Genomic DNA, 25,979 nt, shown 5'->3' with positions numbered 1-25,979 from the left:
CCAGCTATAAGTCAGGTTTGCTACACCCTTTCATCATTTTTGTTGTTATCCTCTGGACTCTCTTAATTATCCACATAGTTACTAAATGGTGGTGCTCAGAATTGGACACAGTACTCCAGATGAGGCCTCACCAGTGCCAAATAGAGCAGGACAATACCTCCTGTGTCTTATATATAAAAATCCTGTTAATATATCCCAGAATTATATTAGCCTTTTTCACAACTGCATCACACTCTTGACCCATTCAACTGGTGATCCACTATAACCCCAGATCCTTTACAGTAGTATTACCCCCTGGCTAGTTACTCACTTTATAGCTGTGCATTTGATTTTTCCTTCCTAAACAAAGTACTTTGCACTTGTCTTTATTGAAGATTTCTTAAAACCACATGAAAACCCAAGAACACTTTCCACTGACTTTCTGAGAGAATAGATAGAAAGTAATAGGATTCATGACAGTTTGGAAGAGGGTGCAGATCAAAAAGTAACTGAAAGTGAGTTAAGGCAGGCACAATCTTTCCCATACTTGAGTTCTAAAGGAGGAGATTAGATCCTGATCTTGCTAGCATATTTGTGTTTAAACTTTATTCATGCAAGATGTACCATTGACTTCAGTAGGACTACTTACATGGGTAAAGTTAAGTGTGTGCTTAAGTGCTTGCAGCAGCGATCCCTAAGATTATCTTCCTGAAGGAGCATGAGGGGAAAAGGGAAGATATTACTAAATTTTGGGAGACTAGAAAACACAGTCCCCTCCTAACCATCCACCTCTGCCCCCTCAAGAGCATTTTTCCAAAGAGGAAATAGAGGCAAAATGTTTTTAAGAATGCTTTTATGATCACTGTAAGAAAATATACATAAATTTCACTGAAAATGTTAAACAAATTTTCAGAGATAAACACACTTTAATATCTGGAGATTTGTATAATCAGACCAATACACACTTTAAAATACCAGGAATAATTTGGGTCTGTTAGAAAAGTTATTCAATTGAAGATCTCATGTTTAGATGCATCTATATATTATATTAAACAATGCAGAAAAAGTAAGTAATAGTGTATTGTTATGTGCATAGAGCACTGGAACAGCAATAGAGAATCTCATTTGGAATAGAGAGCCTAAAAACATCAAAGTAAAAGCTTTAAGGAATACACAGTAGAGTTCTCCTAAAATACAGGTAGATGAATCTGGGAGTGTGCACGGTCTTATTCTTTCCTATGATTTTTGTCATGCTGGCTCTCTGCATGCTTGCTCCAATCAATGGTTGGTTGTGCAAGGAACGGTTGCAAACGTGCAGTGCTCTTTGCTATTTCAAAGGCTACCTTCTTCCATATTTGACCCACCAGGGAAGCTTACCTACATGCCTTACAGATTCAGGAGAAAAATCATGTCAACCGTCTAACTCAGTCAGGGCTTCTACAGTTTGTGTTCTGCAGACAGAAAGTGAGATTATTACTGCCAATTTGAAGAAGTTAATGGCAGGTTACTCTCCAGGTTACCCAGAATCCTTGGAAACTAAAATAGCAACAGTTCCTCAGACCTGATTCTCCCTGCCTTGCACATGCAGTCATTCTTACCTGTGCAAAGTGGGTGTAAAATGCTACCAAATCAAAATTCTTCAGGCACCTAGATGGTAGCGTTTTGCCAAGGTGTAAACAAATACACAGGGTGTACTGGAACATGAGGTCCAATATGTGTAGAGGGCCCCTTCACATCAGCAATAAATGACATTTGTAAGAAGCAGTAGTGCTTTGCATTGCCATGTAGAACCTCTGGTTCAATTCCTGCTCCAGCTCTGGTGCTGCTTTAGCCAGCACATGCTGGGAACAAGATGGAGCAAGTGCCTTCTGTCACAAAAGTTACAATACTTACATTTTTTTGTTTGAGGAAACACAGGGAGAGCAAGAAAATGGAGAAGAGAGATGAAGGGAAAGAAGCTTATGGAAGAAGAGTGTCTTCTGGGAGTTCTGGGCACAGAAACCTGATTCCTTTTACTCACTAGTAAAAATGGGAGCTTTTGTAGGTTTATCTGACGTAACAGCTGCACTAAAATACCAGGCTGAGCAGAATGATGATGTCATGTCAGAGTACAAGAGACATTACTTCACCCACATCTCAGCATCATAAAAAGTGTGTGGGGGAGGGGAGGGTTGGGACTGTCATAGTAGATGGAAATTCCGGAAGTCAGAAGTCCTTTATAGAGAGAGAGTCCTCTTCCCTTTCCAGAGGAATTCAGGTTCCTTGCTGGAATTCCTTCTCCTCTTCCATCGGCATAAGTAGTGTCTACACTGAAGGACTGCAGCTGTAGCATTTTCAGTACAGACATACCCTTATAAGTTTGCTTCGTTAGAAGCAAACCTTGCTTTTGTGCACCATAGGGCAGAGGCAACTACAGGCAAAGTTCAAATTTCAATTAACTGAAAATCCTGATGAGCTGAATCAGCAGTGCCCGTGCATTTAATGAACCGCGGAATGCTCTTCAGTTAACCTCTTAGTGGCTCATTAAATGCATGGGGGAATACACTGTTCATTCAGATAACTACATTGTGGATCCCCAAGGGTGTGAAGAGAGGTGGAATAGCTGCAGGAGACAAGAACCTCCTTGGTGCTGTTTGAGCACTTGCTAGCACTGACAGCTGTGGGGGAGGAAGCCAGCAAGCCATACCCCTCATTACGGTATTTGTATTGGTGCTTGTGGAATCCTGGGCTGTCAAGAAGGCTCCGGTCTCCTACAGCTCCTTCCCCTCTACCTCCTTCCTTTTCCTTTTCTCTCTTCCATCCTCCTCTTTGCCTCCCTTCCACCACCCCCACCCTTTTATTCTGCAGTGATACCCGATCCTTTTCTCCCCTCCTCCCTCTGGGACTGGCATCACTGCAGCATGAAACAGTGGCTTTGTCTACACTAGAGCCCCTCAAGTGGCACAGCTGTGGCACTGGAACTGTGCTGCTGTAGCTTCATAGTGTAGACGCTTCCTACAGCAACAGAAGAGGGTTTACCTCAATGTAGGTAATCCACCTCTCCGAGAGGTAGTAGCTAGGTCAACAGAAGACTTCTTCCATTGACCTAGCCATGTCTACCAGAGAGGTTTGGGCATCTTAACAACGTAGCTAGGCTGACCTCAATTTGAAGCACAGACCAGACCTGTGAAATTGCAGCTAAAAATAGCACTTCCATTTATCTGAACACCTGGTTATCCAAAGGTCTCTGATGTCCTCCAGGTCATTTAGATAAACAGAATTCACCTGTATTATAAAGGTTCAACCTTTGGGTAATGCTAAAGGAAAGAAAGCAAGACATGGGCTAGCAAGGCCATCCCTGACAGGAAACCACTTATTACTAGTTCCTGAGAACACTGAGTGATGAATCACAAAAGCAGAGGCCCCAAACCTCCAGATCCATATTCATATCAGATCAACTGCTGGGACAGTCACAGAATCAGGCTCGCCATTTTAGCTTTTGCTTTCTCAATAAAATCCACAGAGGCACTCAGGAGCGGAAGTCGTGGGGGACCCATTGGAATCCCTGAGGTAAAAGTCATGACTGCTTTAGTCTGTGCAACACCAAAACCTAGGCAGACAAAAGAAAAAAAGCAAGTTACTTAAATAAAAGATGGTCACTACAGGGGGCTCCAAAATCCCAACCACACCAACGATTCCATCTCTTGTGAAATCCTGGAATATGGCCAGAGTTTAAATTCCCACAAGGGAGAAAGATGTAATTAGCAAGTGATGTTTGCAGACAGAAAACAGAGTTAATATCCATCCTGTATTACAGTACCAACTGCTCTTACCTGCCCATATTTTCCTCCAAAATGCCCCAAGTACAATATTTCCTTAGTAATACATGCTTATGCTCTGAAAAGTGACTCTAAGTGTGGCTTTGGGAGGGTTCCCATACTTGTTTTTCCAGGACTTCCAGATCAAATTAGGGTCATCTTTATAGATAAGATGTATCATCTAACTCTCAGCTCAGAAGACAACCTAGGAACCAAAAGCCCAACCATGTCCTTTGTGGTTTACATACAGTATCAGAAGTAATACAGATTCTGTAGTTAGAATTCAGTTAATAATTCTCTTGATTATATGCAAACCAGAAAGAATCTGTCTCTCCCCAAAAGCAGTGCTGGCTCTGCAGAGTTAACAGGAGAAAACACATATTTTTTCCAGCAAAGTCAATAGATATAGTTTTGAAAGCACAAGGGGAGTAGGCCTGTGATGTAAAAAACACTTATTTTTCTCAAACAGATTTTTAGATTCTTGAGCCCGATTGTCCTCTCACTTACACCACTTATACCTGTATAAAACTCCACTCACTTGAATGGAGTTACTCTTAAGTTATAGGTTTCAGAGTAGCAGCCGGGTTAGTCTGTATTCGCAAAAAGAAAAGGAGGACTTGTGGCACCTTCGAGACTAACCAATTTATTTGAGCATAAGCTTTCGTGAGCTACAGCTTATGCTCAAATAAATTGGTTAGTCTCTAAGGTGCCACAAGTACTCCTTTTCTTAAATTATACCAACATAAGGGAGAGGAGAATCAGGCCCCTTGTGCTTTGTCATTAGGGCACTTTATCATCTTGTCCAGGATTGAGAACACTCAATAACAATGACACTGAGAGTGGACTTGGGAAGAAAAATGGAGAGTCAGGATAAACAAAAAAAAAAAATTATTTATTTTGAAGTTGGGGAATTTGTCAGAGGGCCTGGAGAAAGGAAGGAAGAGTGAGTGGAATCTTTCTGGATGTGCTTTGCCAGCTCAGTCATTGAACTCAACTGCTGATACATCTGCTGTTGCTGCTTGAGTTGAGGTCTCTCTTTGCACAAGATCTTTCAGAAGGGAGCTTCTCAGGTTGCAGGGACCTGGAAGCTTCAGTGAATCTCATGGATTTTCAGTCCCTCTTTTACAACACAGGGAGGGAGGAAGATATTGCAGCACCTACCTAGTTTGAATACAAAGCTGAGAAATTCTCCAGTACAGAACTAGAAGAGAAACAGATAGTATTTTTTTAATTCACTTCTTCATATTTACAAGACATCTATTCTAACAGCTCTGGATGTTTGTATAACAAACAGTTATATACAAGACATAAAGGGAAAGTCCCCAGTACATTTGGCATGCGTTCTCAAGCAATCAACCTACTATATCCCCAAAAGTACAAGATCACACACAGCTCCCACCCCCCAATGAACCACACCCACTCAGGCCTTCCTTATTCAACTTGGCCCCTTAACACAACAGTCTGAGGAAAGTGGCATACCATGCCCTTCTGGACTTCCAGAAAGGAAGTCCTTTCCAGAGTAGAGGACCCTTTGTTGAACATGGACCCCACCCTCCTGCCACCAGTCCAGGAGGAGTGCCCCCAGCTGCCCAAGACTGTGATAGAAAATTGTGTATCATTTGCAGATTGACTTCACCATTGCTCAGCCCTCCTGACTCCTCTAGATGGCCTTTGACACGTAGAGTAAGAACAGTAATGGCATAGTGACCTGTGAAACCCTGCATGATGGAGAACCCTCAGTACAGAATGCTATTGCCTACTGTAAACCAGGAAGAAAGGCACACAGCCACCCAAGAATGGATCCATCTACCCCTGCTAGGGGCCTCAAACATGTCAGCAATGCCCTGTGGTCAATAAGATCAAAGGCAGCTGACACAGCTAAAATAATCAGCATGTTACCCAATCTTCATCCATTCCCAGGCAAAAAGCAACCAATGTAATCAGTGCAGTATCTGTGCCATACCCAGACCTGAAGCCAAACTGACTGGTGTCCAAGAAATGCAAGAGAATACCAGATCCCACCATGGCCTTCTCAGATGTTTCCCAAAATGGGAGATTCAGCACAGGCAGGATTATTTACATTGGCAATAGTTTCTTGAACAGAAGCCTCAATAATGCCATGGAGGACTCCTGGCACCTTTCTTTCTTGAAGGAAGTTGTTGACAATCTCAGTCAGCAGTAGACTTGGTGTCTCTCCATTGTCTTTTACCAGCCAGGAAGAACATGAGTCCAGCTCACAGGCTGCACACCAAAACTACATCATTCGGTTATTACAATAACGCTCCCTCCCCTGCGTCCCAGCAGGACAATACCCTGCAGGTTGCTGTAATTCCCTTTCAGGCAGAGGGCCCAATCTCAGTTGTGGGGGAGGTGGAGGGGAAGCAGGAGAATATAAACAAGAAGGAAAGAGGTGATGCTTGGTCCAGCCTAACCTCCCTTCCCCACAAGCAACTGATGAGGGAGGGGAAGAAACTGCCAAGACTGGTTAAAAGTGGGTGGAGTGGACAATGACCCATCTAGAATAGTTAAAAAGAAGACTAGGACCACCACCCCTTAAAAGAGATTGGGCATGAAGACTTATAGATGGAGAGTATTTGAATGGTGGTTATCAATCAGCAAGGAGGTGCTCAGCCAGGTTAGAAAGGCAGGAGGCAGTCCTCCAGACTAGTCAGCAGGTAGGTGTGCACACGTGGACAGGAAGGGAAGAGGAAGGAGGGTGGGTGAGAAGAACATTGATTGGAAATGGGAGAAGAGGATCCTAGAACAGGTTGTGCCTAAGCCAAAACATACATGTGCATGTATGTGACTGGGGGTAAACAAACAGACCTGTCTGGACTAGACTGTTTATGAGGGAAGAGTTGGACAGTGCCCATTCCACACAGGGTTTGGGGGCCGAAGGGGAGGTTACACAAGGGGAAGAAAGGTGAGCTGTGCCTTGGCTAGTTAAAATAGCAGGGTTCATGCCTGGAACAGTTTCAGAAAAGGGGAACTGTGTACCAGACAAACAGATTGTTCGTGGGTGAGCACAGTGGTTAGAGAGATTAGGTGGATAAAGTGGTGGTGGTAAGCCACAGAGAATGAATGCCCAATGAAGAAAAGTTTAAGGGAGTGGAGTGAGGACACTCCCACTGTGAGCAGGTGAAGATGCTGTACCTGATATTGTTGTGCTAATGTGAGGTCTTGCTTTGCAAAAGCCTCCAACATCAAGTTGTTTTTTTTGCCCAGGTAGTTGTATGTGCTGCCAAAAAAACAAAGTAAACTCAGTTATGCAAAGAGGTGCTTAGAGCAGCCACCTCAACCAGAACAAACAAGAAGTCCCAGGCTTTCTAGTGCAATATTTTATTTTCAGAACGTAATCATTCCGATCTACAAATTCCACGTGGTCTGAAACATTGTATATAGTTGAGCCTTAAAAGGATGACTGCTCCCAATGAAAGAGTTACAATTAAGTGTTCTCTTCCCATCATCCTTTACAAATGACATTGTTCCCCAGAATGGCTAACTGATTTTTTGTTCTTGAAAAAACAATCACACTTTGCAATTCACGTGTACAATGCATAAATCACACAAGTGACAAGTAAACAATGTGGTACAGTAACTCATTTACGCTTCCTCAGTGGGGAAGGAAGCATGGTCTAGTGCTTAAACACTGACCTGGACCTAGGTTCAATTCCCTTCTCCAGCACTGACTTTCCCCAAGATCACCCAGAAATCTTAGTCTCTCTGAACTTCAGTTCCCCATCAGTAAAGAGGGTAACAGTCCAACCCTGCCTCACAGCAATGTTGTGAGGATAAATAAATACATTAAATATTGTAAGGCACTAAGGATATTACAGTAATGGGGGCCATATAATTACAATACATAGATAGTGGTAAATATGGCAACAAATGGGGCAGGAATGCAAAAGGACTGACCTTCCAACGGCCCCAGATGCTCCCATTGCCAGTGCGCTCAGCAGATGCTAGTTTGTGGGGGTGAGGGGGGAAAAAAGCATTTTACTTCATATAATAAAAAGCAAAGGAAGAATGAGCAGTACAACTCGTGGTCCTGAACATGGCTAGAGTTCAGTTTTGCACTGGGTAGTAGTTGTTCAGGTTGGAACCAGGATGTGGCTTAGCATAAGCCACATGGTTTTTAGGGGAGATCATTAGAAGTAGAGCCCCTTACCTCATCTACCCCATAGAGTAGCACAAACTGCTCTTTGTGGTTCTTCACACACTGTGCAAAGTCCAAGAGGTCTGTGTCACTGAACTTCACCCCCTGGAAGGTGGGGATCTGTTCTTTTATCCCATCCAGCAGCTCCTCAACACGAACTGCACAGAACAACAATCTCACGTCAAGAAACACATCCCAGTCACATAAGACGTCCCTGATTTCCTCCCCAAAAGGGTCATCATGGTCATTCAAGCCTTACTATTCTTCATTTGAACAGAGTCAGGTCCCTCCACTCCCCATCCCCTTACACAAGGTAATTAGAGGCAGACTTGTTGCTTTCCAACATTTTCTTTATGGTTTAAAGGTAAGAGCTTTGTTATTTAAATAGCTTGAAAGGAACCAGTAAAGTAACTCTGGAATATATGAAGTGATAAACAAATGCCTGTGAGGAGAAACGTACCATGGATATAGAATTGTCACTACCCCCTCTCATTTATACCTACTTCCATGTTACATACTTGTTGCTTATTGACAATAAGCAAGATCATATGGGACACATGCACATCTAAGCTGAACAGCTCCTATAATTCTGCCACCAGCATTTTCTCCCCCTCCCCCCAGTCTCCCTGTCTATTTCCTGGCTTGTGCCCTGTTACACAGCAGTGATTTCATTAGTATCTATCAGATGTCTTATTTTGTTCTTGAGTATTCATCTTATCAGTTCAGAAACTGAGAAATACAGTTGGATAAGCAGTTCAGAAATGAACTGTCAGCTACACTTTAAAAATATATTCAAAGCAGCTATGCAATCTGGTGCTTAGAGTAAGGGAGTCAAAAAAAAAAAAAACCCACCAAAAAAACCCAACCAAACACCTTAGGTTCAATTCTCAGCAGCTAACCACCTATATGGGCTTATCTACATTAGAAAAATGTATTGTGGCTGAATGGGATTAGCACTTCAGTTACCTAACCAAGACTTTGCTGTCAGTACTGAGCAGCACAAGTGGCGGTCATCGCGGTCAGTTAGGTGTGGTGAAAGGTTGCTGGAACCAGGGTTTAACCATGGTTAGTGACATGATGCTAAACTGGTCCATCCTGGTCTACACTGGTCACAATGTCATAGTCAGCATCAGTTCATCTTATAGACTCATAGGAGTGTAGGGCTGGATGGGATCTCAAGAAATCATCTAGCCCACCTGCCTACGCTGAGGCAGGACCATCCCTGACAGGTGTTTGTCCAACCTGTTCCTAAAAACCTCCAGTGTAGGGATTCCACAACCTCCCTGGGAAATCTGTTCCAGAGCTTAACTACCCTTATAGTTAGAAAGGGTTTCCTAACATCTAACCTAAATCCCTTGCTGCAGAGTAAGCCCATTACTTCTGTTCCTACCTCCACTGAACATTGAGAACTTATCAGTCATCTTAGTAATGGCACTTAACATACTTTGGGTGTTATCAGGTCCGTCCCTCAGTCTTCTTTTCACAAGACTAAAACATGTCCAGTTGTTTTAACTTTTCCTTAGAGGTTAGGTTTTCTAAACCTTTACCATTTTTGTTGCTCTCTTCTGGATGATCTCTAATTTATCCACATCTTTGCTAAAGCGTGATGCCTAGAACTGGACACAGTATTCCAGCTGAGGCCTCACCAATGCACAGTAGAGTGGGACAATTACCTCCGATGTCTTACATACAACACCCCTGTTAATGCACCCCAGACTCAGATTAGCCTTTTTTGCAACTGCATCACATGGTTGACTCATTAAATTTGTGATCCCAGATCCTTTTCAGCAGTACTACCACCTAGCCAGTTATTCCCCATTTTGTGCTTGGGCATTTGGTTTTTTCCTCCCTAACTGTTGTACTTTGAACTTGTCTTAATTGAATTTCATCTGGTTGATTTCAGACCAATTCTCCCATTTGTCAAGGTTGTTTTGAATTCTAATCCTGTCCTCCAAAGTGCTTGCAACCCTTCTCAGCTTGGTGTTCTCTGCAAATTTTATAAGCATCCTCTCCACTCCCTTATCCAAGTCATTAATAAAAATATTGAATAGTACCAGACTGACTACTAACTCCTCTGAGTGCCCACTAAATACATTCTCACGGTTTGATAGCAAGCCATTCATAACTACTCTTTTGAGTACGACTTTTCAACCAGTTCCAGACTCACCTTATAGTAATTTAATCTGAACCACATTTCCCTAGTTTGCTTAAGAACATTATGTGAAACGGTGTCAAAAGCCTTACTAAAAATCAAGCTACAATCATATCTATTACTTTCCCCCCCACCAAGCCAATAAAATTCTGTCAAAGAAGGAAATTAGGTTGGTTTTGCATATTTTGTTCTTGACAAATGCATGCTGGCTATTCTTTATAACTCTATTATCCTCTAGGTGTTTACAAACTGATTTTTTAATAATTTGTTTCAGTATCCTTCCACATACTGAAGTTAGGCTGACTGGTCTATGATTCCGAAGGTCCTCTTTGTTCCCCTTTTTCATAGATAGGCACTATGTTCGCCTTTCACCCATGAGTTCTAAGATAATTGCTAATGATTCTGAGATTGCTTCAGCTAGTTCCTTAAGTACCCTAGAATGAATTTTATCAGGCCCGGCCGACTTGATCACATCTAACGTATCTAAATATTGTTTAACCTGCTCTTCCCCTATTTTGGCTTGAGTTCCTTCCCCCTTGTTAATAATAATTGTGTTGAATGTCTGGTCACCATTAACTTTTTAAGTAAAGACGAACAAAATAGGAATTAAATACCTCAGCTTTCTTGATGTCAACAGTTATTAATTATCTTCCCCACTAAGTACAGCACCTACCTGACCATTCAATCCCGTTTTCGTGCAGTAACGTTTTCTAACGTAGACAAGCTAAATTTGTTTTCAGATTCTAGATTCACCAACTGTTTTCTGAGTGAATCCCTTGAATGGGGAAAGCGTGCATGTACTAGGAGCAAAAGTCGCTGAATGAGCAATACTTACTCTTTACACCTGTTAAAGGAGGAATGTGATAGTAATAAAATGGAATGCCAGGGGCTTCAGATGCAACTTCCCGTAAGAAAGCAACCAATGTATCTGAAAAGAGGCAGTGAAAGAAGGCAATCATACTCTGAGGCAAGAAAAGGAGGTCATCCACATAAAGTGGAGTTCAGGTTCATAGACTTATCAGGAATCCATCTCTAAGGAGACACTATTTCTCTATCTCTTCTGCACTTACTAGGTGCAGAATATAGGAATCGGGTACTATGCTTTTAAAAGTTTGTGAGCCCTCTAAAGCTTTTCCACCGTCTAGGTTTCAGAAGCCAACAGAACAACAGTGTATATATGTAGCTAGGCCTTGAATGGTGTAGAAGGTTAGTAAACATGATTATTTCAAACCCACTGGGCCAGTGTAGTTCCTTCATATTACATGTGTTGTATAAAAAGCCAAGACACAATAGGTTATTTCATTTTGGGCTAATCTGATGAATTGATAATACAGAGTTTTACAAGCTTCTTTCACATAGCTCTATCATTTACCCTCAGTTTTGATCTGTTCCCCAAGTAGTTCTGCACCTCACAAGTAATACGCACTGGCCCTGTTAATCGACTCCTGTGCTTCAGCAGAGACTGTCAAATCTGCCTTTGTAATGAATGCAGTTTGGTGTGTCCAGTAGGCATCAAGAGATCATCAATTAGCTTCACTTGTGACCAAGACCAAATACAAAGTCAGTTTGTGACGGGGAGATGTTAGTGCATCAGCTACCCGTTCAATGAGGCACCACTCTCCTCTCATTGCAGTTGGGCTGCATCTCATGTTTGTACAGCTCCAAACGCACCACTGGCATTCAAACAACGTTATTTCCAGAAATGGTTTCCAAAAGAATGTCCATATGACCGTGAGGACGGGGACACTGTGCCAGAGCAGCAGAGGGTAAAGGAGGAGCCTATAACACAGGACCTATGTTAAAACTCAAGAACCTGCCCTCTCTGAAGAAACTCCAAGCACTATAAAGGAAGTTTTATCATTGAGGAACCAGATACTCTGTGACCAACTACAGCAGCATTGCTGCCACAGATCTCTAAAAAACATGACCTCCCTTTACCATATCATACTGCTGACAGTCTGAATGTGTGGTAAACTGCAGAAGAAAAAGGGCCTCTGTGGGTGTGATGGCCACAGACATCTCTGCTCACCTTTGTTTGTAGGTTTGAAAAAAAAGGGGGCGATCCCAGCGATACCACTCGCTCCTATTGCGGCTGCATGTTTGGCCTTGATAGGAAAGAACAGAATGTATCAAAGGTGCATTCACTGCATGTGTTTCTATCATGCACATAGTGAAGAACCACATCAATCCATTCCACAGCTACAAATTAAACCCTTAAGCAAGCTGTACATTATGGAACAAGTTCAGACATGAAGTCAATGGGAATTCTGCCAGTCTATGCCAGGGATGAAGAGACCCTTCCATCAATGTAATGCACTACCTCTGTTTCTAAACAAAACACATATCTATTACCTCTGCCTGATTAATGAATGGTCCTCTGTCCTTACAGCTCCCACCTCCCAAGAAATAGGATAGCATCACTGACCCCATTGTACACATCAGGAAACAGAGACAGGTTAAGTGACTTGCTCAAGTCACACAGGAAGTAAGTGGCAAAAGCAGGGAATAGAACCCTGCTCTCTGGCACCATCAGGTTCTTCAAGAATTTTCCCTTCCTTCAGCTACTACATGCCTTAAAGATTCCCACATGCCCTGAAGAAGTGGCCAGGAGTGGACCATCTGGGCCTGAGGGAATGTGTATATATGAGTGAGAGCGAGAAAGTGACCCACAGCAAAGTGATCAATTCAATTTACAATGGTCATTATATTACCGAGATGAATGGGGCTGTTCACGTGAGGGGAGTCAGGTCACATTTGGAAGGTTCCTCCCCTTCCCCCAACTAAAATGGTGGGGGAGAATCTATTTTTAACATAGTCTGTGTTTGTACAGCACCTACTGCAATGGGGTCCTGGTCCATGAAAGAACGTCCTAGGCCCTGCAGCAATACAAATAAATTCTGCATAACCTGACTGAGCCGCCCAGGAGATGCTAGTAGAGCAAGCCAACTCAGTTTGATTAATTCCAATGCTTGTATGCTCAAAGACTCAGGGGTGTGACTACACTGATATAATACCCATGGCTGGCTTGGGTCAGCTCACACAGGCTCACTGGGTTTGGGCTGCAGGGCTATAAAACTGCAGTACAGACATTTGGGCTTGGACTGGACGCCGGGCTCTTGGACCCTGTGATGTGGGAGGGTCTGAGAACCCAGGCTCCAGCCAAAGTTAAAACGTCTACACTGCAATTTTATAGCTCTACAGCCCATGCCCTGTCAGCCTGAGTCAGCTGACCCAGGCCAGTGTTTTATTGCCTGTAGATGTACCCTCAGGATCCCTCAGGACCAAGACAGCATAACATGGAAAGAGAGGTCAGTAAGTGCATAAACTCAGAAAAGAAAAGGGGAACCAACCCACTCATATGTAAAGTTATGGAAAGACAAAGGAAGGAGGCTAAGAAAAAATTCACACACACACCAGTTCCTTTGCTTCTGGTAGACTTAATGCACCCACGTGAATGATCACATGATCCAACCTGCAAAAGAGAAAGATTGCTGTTTATTTTTTGGTTTGTGGGAATTTAAATGTGGGGGAAAGATGCCAGACAAACAGTCTGGGTCCACACAGCAGATACTCAGTGGAGTGGATACAAACTAAAAGGGATCTAGAAACAAAGTTTTAGAGTACAGCAAAAAGTTCAGCCACACATCCAACACTTCTTCCCATTCCCTCCCCCGCCCAGAAGTGTTCTCAACATCCGGATCCCACAATCTTATTTCTGCAGCTCTCTCAGATCCTCATCCCCAGAGCTGCCACATGCTTGGCCAAGTGATCTTCCTGAAGCAGTGGGCCAGATTCTCCCCTGCTTTCTCCCTTGTGTAATCTCTTTCCCTATGTAAAGGGCTAATCATTCTGATCTGCAACATCTGACACCATTTTGTATCATAGAAATGAATGCACCAGGTACAAGGCTGTGGAGAATCATGCCCGCTGTATGCGGCAAGCTTAGAAAGAATCACACAGAGTTGGTTTAAAAAAAAAAAAAAGTTAATTTTTCATGGGAAATTTTCAAAATTCTTTTTCCTCCCTCTTAAACTTTCCATAGGAATTTTTTGAGTTATTCAACAACAAACCCCACCCCCAAAACAAAACAACAACAACAAAACCCAAATCCAGAATTTTTTTAACTCAAACTTGAACAAAAATTACCAAGACACCCCTACTTAAAGGAAAATAACCCCCCCATTTTTGTTTCCCCCCCTTTCTCCCTCCAAACAAAAGCACAGAAAGTTTAAATCCAAAAGAAGATCCAGGGAAAGCTTTTTCCCCTCTCTGTCACTTGTTTTCCTTTTCACTGTCCCTTCCCCACAATTCCACTCTCCCCCTCTGCATATCTCACCCCCCCCAACTCACTTCCAACGGGGACATGAGAGACAGTGCAAAGGCGAGTGATATGAGAATATGCAAAACATCCAAGAAGAGGGATGGTCCAGTGATTAGAGTTGTAACGTGGGACTCAGAAGACATGGGGCCAATTTCCTGCTCTGCCACAGACTTCCGGTGTGATTGGGCAAGTCACTTAGTCTTTCTGTGCCTCAGTTTCCCCATTTGTATAATGGGGATAATAGCACTGCCCTGCTGCACAGGGGTGTTGAAAAGATAAATACATACATACAAATATTGTGAGGCTCTCATGCCTGTGTTAAGGCAACATAAAAGCAGCAAACAGAGGGTCTCATTTTTACATCCCTTATTACTTTCCCCTTTCCCCAACTTAAGCAATAGGAAGAGGGTGTTTTTCAAAACCGCCTCTCTTCCACATGCCTCCATAAGCAATAGGGAGAGGAGGCATTCCAGAGGCCTTCCCCCTCTAAGCAGTATGGAGGGAGGCTGATGACTGAGCCACACTTTTCTAGTCACTTATTTTGACAATACCAGCAACATCTTGATAAATGGGCCAGAGAAAGAAAATAGGGGAAGTAATTAGAGGGTACAGCCTTTGCTTAGACAAGCAGTAATGTCTATGTGAACAGACAGGTTTCCTTAGAGCTACTCACTTGTTTTTCCCTTTGGTCACCCACTCCTCTGCCAGCTGCTTCCTCTCCTGGGTGCTCAGTGCCAGCCCTTCTCCTGTTGTGCCATTCACTGTTTCAAACAGAACACAACACATCCTGAGGCCTGGCCTACACAGAGAAGTTGCACTGGTTTTATTAAAGACCATTACTGAAATTTAAATCACACAAACTAACTCAATATTGGACAGTTGTAAACAGATATGCAAGTCCACACAAGGGTTTGTGCTGATTTAAATAAACTGGTTTTTAAAGTGCTTTAGTTAAACATGTGGAATTTGTGTATGTGTATGTGTGTAGAGAAGGCCTATAGCACTGAAAGAGTTAAATGCATATGCCTTCCTAAGCCAACACAATCAGAAAGGAAGAAACCCTTGTAAGAGGACAATGGACTTGAAGCTCATTTGATAAAGGTGCCTACTGAATAAATATGATTTGAATAAATGCATCTCTCTCGTATCCAATGTTGTCTATCAGGTGACCACATCTTCCCCAAGCATGTGAATAGAATAATTCAGATGGGTCTTTTCTGTCACTGCTTTGATCCTTCTTAATGCCCTAATGTGGCATTGTCTAGTAGTTGTCTCTGCTTCCTTCCCTACTCCAGTAACATTCTCATCTTCTGCTCTATCCTGCGCATAACTGGGAGTTTGCGCAAAAACAGATTCCTAAAGAATAGGCTATGATTTCTTCCACTTAAGTGCACGTGCTTAGAATGCTCCCATCCCCATATTCCATTGCATCACAGCTCTTGGATGACAAGAAGCACAACTCACTGCTTACAACTTACCAAAAACGTTCTTCACACCCTGCTCTTTTACAAGATAATCCACATATTGCCCAATCACAGAGAGGTTAATTTCTCTGAAAAAGAAAGAAAATAAAAAGAGGGAGAACAGAAACATGTGTGTAAAGAATCCCTGACCAAGTTCAAGTTCTAAAAGGTTTCCCTCTAATACCCTAGAGGAGTTGGGAATATGAAATCTAGCTTAAAAAAAAAATTTCACCTGCCCACTTCCTGAATTGTGGAGACCTCTACACATAAAGCTTCTGAACAGGGTATTTGGGGCTGAGAATGCCAGATTAGAAAGTGTCCTGTACGTGAGGCCTAAATTGGGGTTCCTAGAGCATGAGATTCCCAGAACTAGAAGATCCAGATCTTCAGTGATCAGAACCACTAAGCTTCATATGTTCTATTATTGCTACAATATATTAATGTCTTTTAAAAAAATATTGAAGACTTGATAGGAATACTCTATTTTTCAAGTTTACTGATTTTGTCTCTTAACCACTGCCCTTCTGAGCACACAGCAGCCACCAGGCTGGCTCTGACTTCTGGAAAGCGCTACAGCAGAGGTTCTCAAACTGTGGTCCACGAGCTCCACCCAGGTGGTCTGTGGGTAGTTCCCCCTAAGGTGCGCGCCTGGGCAGCCACACACGAGAGAATGAAAGGCCACCCACCTAATTACTGGAACCGCTGAGAAGACGCACATGTAAGGTGAGGTGGTGGCCTTGGCGGGGGGGAGGGGAGGGGGAATAGGAGGTAGGTGGGACGGGTAGTGGGGTGAGAAGAGGGGGTGGAGGGAATTTGGGATGCGCAGGGCTGCGGCGGCCAAAGAGGCAACTTTCCCCAGCTCCAGGGCTGCTGGGGAGAGATCTCCCTCCTTCCCAGGCCCAGCTTGAGGGCTGCCGTGGCAGGGGAGAGAGGGCACATCCATCACGTTACAAAGGTAAGACTACTGATATTAAAATATGAGTGTGTTTGTAGACCAAAAAAAAAAAATTAATTTTTTTTATATAGCACTTTTATCTAAAGTGCTTTACAATAGTTAGCTAATGATACAAACCACATTTGGAAAGATCATTAAGTGGTCCGCCGAGACCCTCAGCAATTTTCAAGTGGTCCGTGAAAAAAAAAACAAAAACGTTTGAGAACCACTGATCTAAGGAACATTGGGTAAGCCCGGAATAAAATGTAGCTAGAAAGGATACCAAGCTTAGTTATGTTTTAATGGCAGGTTTGAAACTAGTAGATTCTCAGACACCAAAGTCTCCAATCCCCAACAGGGTTCATTCAGGCCTTCGGAGATGGAAAAACAATTCTAAGAAGTTTATTGTGGGTTTTTCAGATACAGAAAAACAAACAAGGCCCTTTCTCCCCTGGGAAAACATTTAGTATCTTGTGGTGCTTTAAGACTGCAGGTCTAACTGAAAAGCAACTTGGTAAAAATAGTAACTATTGCTTTGACAGAGCTATTCCTTTGTGTATTCAGTCATATCTGCTCACTTCAGCTGCAAGCAGAGAACCAAATCCTCAGATGATGTAAATTAGCATCAGCTGAGGACCTGGCCCATACCTTTACAATTTTACAGCCTCTAATCCATATATTTTCACTACTCTTTACTGCTGCTTGCCCTGCAGAACCCCTCCCAGATATTGTATGCTAAATTCCGATCTGAGCAAAGTTAGTGAAGACAATGGGATTGTGCCTGTTTCAATGAGAGGTAGAATTTACTCTGTAGAATGTGTGTTACTGGTGGGGTCACATGAGAGATGGGAAGAGAACAACTCGTTGCTCAGGATCCAGGCTTAATCTGCAGAAAGAGTACTTAAAAACTATTATCTGAATTTTAAATGGTACATGCTGAGTACAGAAATCACTGAGACAGACCCTATGATCTAGAGCTGCTCAAACAATGGTGACCTTTTTTATGGAATACTTTTATTAAAACTTTGAATTTTTGAGAAGTCTTGACCAGCTCTGCTGTGATCCATTTTTGCCGTCACAGAATTAAACAAAGATCAGAGGTAAGCTCCAGCATTCTTGGTCAAAATTTTCCTTACCCTCCCTGTCTGCATTCTACAGTGTGCTAGATGGTTGCCAGTGCCACCTTCCCACTCCCTGCATCTCACTGGTTTGCTGCATGCTTGTAATTTGTGGAGCACTAAGACATCATTTAGGATGAAAGGCTCAGAGTAAAATATTACAGGAAAAACAGTTTCCCTCCTATTACATTCTTGGACGCTCACCATTTAACCCCTTTAAGGGATGGAATGGGCTGTGGTCTTGGCTTTACCACAAGAGAGATAAAACAAGACCCTGTGGGGCAGCCACTTACCTCTGCTACTGAAGATGCTTTGTGAGTTTTCTCTTCCCTATCAAAATACAGTGCCTCATTTCCAGCAGCTCTACCATACTCATATTATTAAGTGTTTCTTGTACTGTACATTGTAGTTTAAGGAGAATTAAGGTTGGAATGAAACACTCTTGGGTCAAGATCCAAAAAAAAAAAAAAAAAATTTGAGCTCCTGATTCAAAATCTGCCACAGGGGGAAAATAATGCAGTGTTCCCAAACAAGATGAAATGTAGTGTTGTTGGTCAGCCATACAGTTCCCTTTGGACATTGGAGCGTGACTCAAAATGCAAACTGTCTAGCTGTCCTCAGCAAACTGGTGAAACAGACAGCATGTGTAATCACAGCATTTCTATCAGGTTCAGATTTTAAATTAGTCACCACTAGAACCTTTTAGTTATTCTGACTATGTGGCTAGCGAGCCAATGTCAGAGTGGCAGACAGGGACTGATTCTCCCTTACATGAAGATCACTTTACACCACTGTTTGGGTGCTCATTTCAGCAACCTTAACCTCAATTTAAAGATGTGTGGTATTATAAAACAATTTTTAAACAAATGCATTTTAAAGAAGTGTGTATGTACACACATGGATATTTATTTATAGGCCAAAAGATGTCACAGGATCATTTAGATGTACACATAGCAATCCAATGTCACCACATGATGGTGTAGTTCTAACTTTCATGCCTCTTTCTTTTAATTCCCCCACTGCCTCCTGACCAATTGTTTGTTGCTGTAAGCTGTTGTGTCTTTTTTGGTAATTAAACTGTAAGCTCTCTTGAGAAGGGAAGCACTATGAACACCTTTTGGGCACTCTAGAAAGACAAGTTGTTATTTTTATAAATACACTCTACTATTGTAAGTGCTGACAAGTAGCTAAGCAAACCATCCTTCATAGTTACAGGATGCAGGCTGTTAAATGGCATCTGGTGGATGTTACTTTGCCCTTTCTCTTTAGTTGGATGAGGAGAGAAAGGGACAGTCTTCATTTTGCTTGTGATAATAAGAATAACCAGGGCTGGATTCCACATTTATGGCCTCTCAATAACTCCAGACCAAATCTTCTCCGTTTACAAGTAGTAAGGAGTGGCGTAAATACCAACATAGCACTGTTCAAACCTAGATCTCAAAGCACTTATCAAAGGCAGGTAGGGTTGAGCAACTCCATTTTTACAGTGTAGCCAACCAGATTTTTTTTCCTCTCCTGAATAAGCTGCCCATCACAACACTAACCTCTGCTCCCAGGACTTCAGGACTGTAACGAAGGGGATTAGTCAGTCAAACAAAAGCCTTCACAAACCTTTGTCTTCCTGGGATGCTGAACATTGTTAGAAAGTTTACTTTTTTTTTTTTGGTAAAGTTGTTGCAGAAAAACAAGTAGGAAAGTGTAAGGTTCTGGGAAAAAGTTCACAATACATTAATTGGCATTGACAGCAATCATTTTGGTAGTCAGAGGGAATATTTACCCATCTGGAGTCATTGGAGTGATTGTAGCTGCTGTGAGACCCTGCAATCTCTTTGGGGATGCCATTGATCTGTCAGGAGAAGTCAGAAAGACAAGCAAAATTTCTCTTAACAAGAGACATATATTTTGAGTAAATTCTGTTAACAACAAAGCTCTACAGGCAAAGCCTGAAACAAGTGGACTTTGTAAGTTTCTTTTGAGAAAAACAGATTGCGCAGTTTTCTGAGGACCTGTGCAGACACGATTACTGTAGCAGGCAAGGTCTGAGCATAAGATTGGTAGCACCTGATACAGTTCTAGTTCAAAGGCAGTTTCTCTTTGAATCTCCTGTTTTCACACGTGCATCCCTTCCTAAAACATTCACCTTTGGGCCAGACAGTACTTATGTCTGGGTCTCTGCTTGAAGGGAAAATTTCTGGAAGCAAACTCTCTAACACCATTTTTGAGGACTGGGGAGGGAGTGGAAAAGATGCATGTCAAACACTATATAGGGGAAAAAATATAAGCACATTTTTATCAAGGGAGCTAAGCCACCAAACTTTTCTTCAGAGATTATGTCCATACGAAGGGTACTCTATAGTTTCTGCTTGGGTTGGAGATGATGGGAAATTAAGTGATTGAAAAGTCACTTCTGAGCCTGATCGGAGGTCAGTTCTACTTCTCTTTACAAATTTACCCACCACTCTCATTATTGTTATTCCAAACACGGCCCCGGCCCCATCCTGAGCCTCTCTCTCCTCTTGGAAAGGTTGGGAAAAGGAAAATTCTTCTCCTGCTGTACAGTGAGGTTTCTACTATGCTATGCTACCCCTTTCCCAGCCATGGTCTTTGGTGCCTTCACCTCCAGGACTTTCTCTGCTGCTGCTTCCAACTCTGTCTACAGCATCAGAACAAAACTGATCCAGTTTGTCCCAGTTACAATCCTGAGCAGTATTGGAGGCACCCAGAGTGGTATGTCTGAGGACATAAGACTTCAACCCTGCAATGGTTACACTTGGCTCGGCTTTGGGAGGTTGTCTTCATAACCATAAGGGCTAGAAACAAAACTCTTCTAGAAATTAAAGATTCAGTTAAGCAGAAGCAGATGGCATTGGCACCCCTACTCACCAACAGAGTGGACTGCGAGTCCTGTTAATGCAAAGCTACTTTCTAACAGGTTTTGCCCCGAGTACACGTAGTATGGAAATAACTGGAACAGCGCACAGCATAAGCTCTCTTGAGAGCAAGCTGATTTGCACATTGGGTGAACAGCTCCAGCCCAGAGAGAACAGCATCACATGAGCCTCACAGGGGATGGGGGAAGGGGACAAAATCTGTTACAACCACACGGCTCAGAAACTCAGTCCCCCCTGGGAGCGCCACACACCACCCCTCAGTCACTCTCAGAAAGCTGGTCTGTCTCTTCCCCCCTTCCCAAGACTCAGCCAATCTGCCCCCCGCATAAGAATTTCTCAGCTGCCTCCCCAACTCTGCGGAGCCTGCGCCCCCCCCCGCAACGAGTCTGCTGTCCTGCCCACCCGGCCGGTGTCAGTCTGTCCTCACCGGCAGAGCGAGCCGCTGTGCCCAGCACTCCGCGCGGCCTGCCCGGGACCTCCGCGGCGGGGCCGGTCTGGTGCCCGGCTCGGCCCCCGCGGCCCCCCTTTTATGACGGAGCAGGCCAGGAGGCTCCGCGCATGCCCACTGACAGCAGCCAAAGGCCTACCCTAAGCCTGCTCCCATCATCCCCAGCCGCAGGGTCCCCCCCCCCACCCCCCGAGCGGAACGGCTCTTCGCCGGTGGGGGTGCTCCGTGCCCGGGGCCGCCAGAAGGCCGCTGAGCACCGGGAGGTAACACGCGGCCCGCTGCAGACCTGGTTCCTTGTCATGGGCGTGGCCAAAGCCCCAGTCGGGACTGCCCCCCCTCCCCCCATCGTACCCCCGGCCTGTGGGGCAGTCGCCGTCCCGCCGGAGGTCCCGGCCTGGCCGCCGGCGCGGACGCGGGTGGGCGCTGAGCTACGCGGCGACCAAGCGAAGGAGCCGGGGGCGGCCGGCGCGGTTCTGTTAGTTACAGGTTTTGCTGCGGGCGGGGGGTGATCGCTTTCCGTGGTGCTTGGGGAGAGGGTGAAGCGGAATGGAAGAAAGGTTGGAGCCAGGGAGAGGAAGGGGAAGAAAGAAGGGCAACCACAGCTCGGCACCTGCCCACCACTGACCGGTTTTGTACGCACGGTTGCAGAGATTTGATATCCTTCTCTTGCGGCATTGCGATTGCTTGGCTGCCCTAACTGTGCATTTCCTTGCGTGTATGAATTACTCATGTGGAATAAGGATCCAATCCTCACAAGGGGCTTTACCCTACATGGCTAATACGTACTCTCAAACTCCGTCTCATTGCCGTTTTCGCCTGAGAATTTTATTTTTTATTTATTAAAAAATTCATCCATGAACACTGTACAAGAAATCTGTTTCTGGTGTTTCCATCACTATGTATTTTTTGCACAGGCTTTCTTCCATGCCCTTCTTCTTTTGTCTGTCTCCCCCCCAACCCTTTTATTTTTTAAAAAAAAACCACACTGAATTGGCTGTGTGGTTTTGGAAGTCCCTCTTACCCTTTCCAGAGTACCTTGCTATCCTTTTTTAGACATATGTGTATTTTGGTGCCATCTGCCATTTGGGGGAAAACAAGATTTATATTTTATATGATTTAGCCTTACTGGAAACATTAAAATAAATGAATAAATATAGACTTAATGATGTTCCTAATTTTTAAGAGGGAGTATGCTTTTTATGAAGGTAGTACAATTCTAATAATGGTTGTTAATTGCAAAGGCCACAAAATAGTAGTGAGAGAGAAAAAAAATTAGAGCTGTCAAGCCGTTAAAAAAAATTGCGATTAATCGCACTGTTAAACAATAATAGTATACCATTTATTTAAATATTGTGGATGTTTTGTACATTTTCAAATATATTGATTTCAATTACAACACAGAATACAAAAAGGGTACAGTGCTCACTCGATATTTATTTTTATTACAAATATTTTCACTGTAAAAAACGATAGTATTATTTAATTCACCTAATACAAGTACTGTAGTGTAATCTCTTTATCATGAAAGTTGAACGTACAAATGTAGAATTATGTACAAAAAATGCATTAAAAAATAAAACAATGTAAAACTTTGGAGCCTACAAGTTCAATCAGTCCTACTTCTTGTTCAGCCAATCGCTGATACAAACAAGTTTGTTTACATTTGCAGAAGATAATGCTGCCTGCTTCTTGTTTACAATGTCACCTGAAAGTGAGAATAGGCATTTGCATGGCACTGTTGTAGCTAGCGTTGTGAGATATTTACATGCCAAATGCCCTAAAGATTCATATGTCCCTTGATGCTTCAACCACCATTCCAGAGGATGTGTCCATGCTTATGATGGGTTCCGCTCGATAATGATCCAAATCAGTGCGGACTGATGCATGTTCATTTTAATCATCTGAGTCAGATGCCAACAGCAGAAAGTTGATTTTCTTCTTTGGTGGTTTGGGTTCTGTAGTTTCTGCATCAGAGTGTTGCTCTTTTAAGACTTCTGACAGCATGCTCCACATCTCATCCCTCTCAGATTTTGGAAGGCACTTCAGATTCTTAAATCTTGGGTCAAGTGCTGTAGCTATCTTTAGAAATTTCACATTGGTATCTTCTTTGCATTTTGTCAATTTGCAGTGAAAGTGTTCTTAAAATGAACAACATGTGCTGGGTTATCATCCAAGACTGCTATAACATGAAATATATGGCAGAATGCAGGTAAAACAGAGCAGGAGACATACAGTTCTCCCCAAAGGAGTTCAGTCACAAATTTAATTTACATATTATTTTTTTAATGAGCGTCATCAGCATGGAAGCATTTCCTCTGGAACGATGGCCAAAGCATGAAGAGGCATATGAATCTTTAGCACATCTGGCACATAAATATCTTGCGACACCAGCTACAAAAGTGCCATGCGAATGCCTGATCTCACTTTCAGGTGACACTGTAATTAAGAAGTTGGCAGCATTATCTCCACAGAATGTAAACTTGTTTCTCTTAGCAATTGGCTGAGCAAGAAGTAGGACTGAGTGGACTTGTAGGCTCTAAAGTTTTACATTGTTTTGTTTTTGAGTGCAGTTATGTAACACATAAACTACATTTGTAAATTGCAATAAAGAGATTGCACTACAGTACTTGTATGAGGTGAGTTGAAAAATACTATATCTTTTGTTTATAATTTTTACAGTGCAAATATTTGTAATAAAAATAATATAAAGTAAGCACTGTACACTTTGTATTCTGTGTAGTAACTGAAATCAATATATTTGAAAATGTAGAAAAACATTCAAAAATATTTAATAAATTTTAATTGGTATTCTATTGTTTAACAGTGTGATTAGTCGTGATTAGCTTTTTTAATCATGATTAATTTTTTTGAGTTAATCGCATGAGTTAACTGGATTAATCGACAGTCCTAAAAAAAAAAGTAACCTTAGAATGAGTTACTCTGAACTGGGCACAATGGTTCTACAGCCACCTTTCAGACATGTACCAGATTTATTTATTTTTTAAGAAAGAAAAGCACAGAAAGGAAAAAAGGCAAAGAAAGAAAAGAGAAGAGCACCTCACCCCACAGATTTTCACCAATCAAATGACAGAAACTCCTGTCATGGGAGCTTGCAACAACCCATACCACACTGGCTGAGCCAACTGCAAAGTATTCTTAAATAATGTGACTTTTTGTGGAATCATACACCCTAAAATACTAAATTCCATTACTTTTTTCCAGACCCAGGCTGAAGATTTTTTTCTTATTTCATGGCCTTAGAATTATTTATTGAAACATATTGTAAAGGTAAATTAAAGGTAAAATACTAATCAAAAGGAGTGTGCATGTAGACTTCTTTATCAAGCTTTTTACAAAACCTATGTACATTTAGCAACAAGCCTTATATATTTATTTAAATCTTTAAATATTTATTTAAATCAGGAATAAAATTCAAACCAACTTGCATATTATTTTATACACAAACCACCTTAAGTATACATTCAAAGTAGTTTTATATCTATAGATTTAAAAAAATGTAAGGCATGTCACTATCTATGGCAGTGACATACCCCAAACTTTTTACAGTCGTCCCACCCCAGGAGCCAGGGTCAGGAGCAGGACCACCGCTCGGGGGGATGGAGGGGAAGTGCACGGACAGGGGTAAGGGGCCTGTGGCTGGGGCTGCAGCTGGGGGCGGGTCTGGGGCCGGGAACGGAGCCATGGCTGGGAATGGAGCCGTGGCCAGAGGCTGAGGCTGGGGGCGGGAGCGAAATCGTGGCCGTGGGCTGAGGTTGGGGGCAGGAGCAGAGCTGCAGCTGGGAGCCGGGGCCATGGAAGAGCTGGGTTAAAGCGGGGCTGGATGGCGCTCCCTCCCTGCCCCACCCGTGAGGGCTGGCTTAGGCCCCGCTGTTCCCCCCCGCCCCCGAATGTTCCTCCATGCCGCCTGCCCCACAGTTTGGGGACCACTGATCTATGCCAACAGTCATAGACCATGGTGATATCAGAGGTAACTCAACCCATTGCCACCTTTCCTCTACAGCTAATTTGCATGCAACGATTTTGTGGGTGGTAATGAATCAGTCTGCACAGATGGTAGATTACTTGGCCCAAGTGCCACAGTTTTTCACAGCTTGATTTGCTGCCTGTACGCCTCAATACAAGCTCCCCAATGCAACCCACACTCCCGAACATAGCCACCAGCAGGACCACCACAATCAACACACACAATAACCCCAAACACACATAACCGCTCACCACAGGACACACCCCTCATTCACAAATCAGCACAAATCTCCCAGCACAACACGCACACTCACCCAAATCATCACTTTAAAGTTTCTTAGAGCTGCCTGCCCAGGGAGTGGGGGAGCCCAAAGAGATACCTGCCTGGAGAACTGGGCAGTGGAGCCTTCATAATTTGTATAAAATACAGAGAAAAGGTGCTAATTGCTTTCCAAAGGACAGGTAGTGAGGGGGCTACACATGCATATCTTGCAGGATCACCCTCACCCCTCCATGCACACAGCACCAATATCCACCCCCTCCAGAACTCCAAGGCCAGACATTATTTGACTTATACAAAGCCCTGTGATATAATCAAAATGCATCACCGCCTTTACATTTGTAGCAATATTTATACGGCTATCTACAAAACAATTACTTTTTTCCATTTTATTGAGGCAGTCCCAAAGAATTAACTGATATAAAGCTTTACATTATGTAACCCACACATCTCCTG

At 43.1% G+C, this 25,979-nt stretch overlaps 1 protein-coding gene across 4 annotated transcripts; it reads right to left on the bottom strand.

Moving 5' to 3' along the window:
• Positions 1–825: 825 nt before the first annotated feature.
• NPL (N-acetylneuraminate pyruvate lyase) lies at positions 826–21,553 on the bottom strand. 4 transcript variants are annotated; one of them, XM_077824689.1, is made up of 12 exons: positions 21,546–21,553; positions 19,698–19,766; positions 15,884–15,957; positions 15,079–15,166; positions 13,499–13,556; positions 12,114–12,189; positions 10,920–11,012; positions 7,945–8,090; positions 7,692–7,738; positions 6,930–7,014; positions 4,938–4,977; positions 826–3,568 (listed from the first exon to the last, which is right to left on the bottom strand). In XM_077824689.1, the coding sequence occupies exons 2-12, from the start codon at positions 19,760–19,762 to the stop codon at positions 3,429–3,431; spliced, it is 912 nt and encodes a 303-aa protein (XP_077680815.1). In that variant the 5' UTR covers positions 19,763–19,766; positions 21,546–21,553; the 3' UTR covers positions 826–3,428. The 4 variants fall into 4 exon arrangements, with proteins under 4 accessions (XP_077680815.1, XP_077680812.1, XP_077680813.1 ...); XM_077824686.1 differs by lacking the exon at positions 21,546–21,553 and adding an exon at positions 21,239–21,362; XM_077824687.1 differs by lacking the exon at positions 21,546–21,553 and adding an exon at positions 21,214–21,324.
• Between the last annotated feature and the right edge of the window lie 4,426 nt (positions 21,554–25,979).

Source organism: Eretmochelys imbricata, chromosome 8, assembly GCF_965152235.1.
Source record: "Eretmochelys imbricata isolate rEreImb1 chromosome 8, rEreImb1.hap1, whole genome shotgun sequence".
In the NCBI taxonomy this organism is placed as follows: Eukaryota; Metazoa; Chordata; order Testudines; family Cheloniidae; genus Eretmochelys; species Eretmochelys imbricata.
The sequence above is the reverse complement of the archived record's forward strand: the minus strand, read 5'-3'. Positions and strand labels throughout refer to the sequence as shown.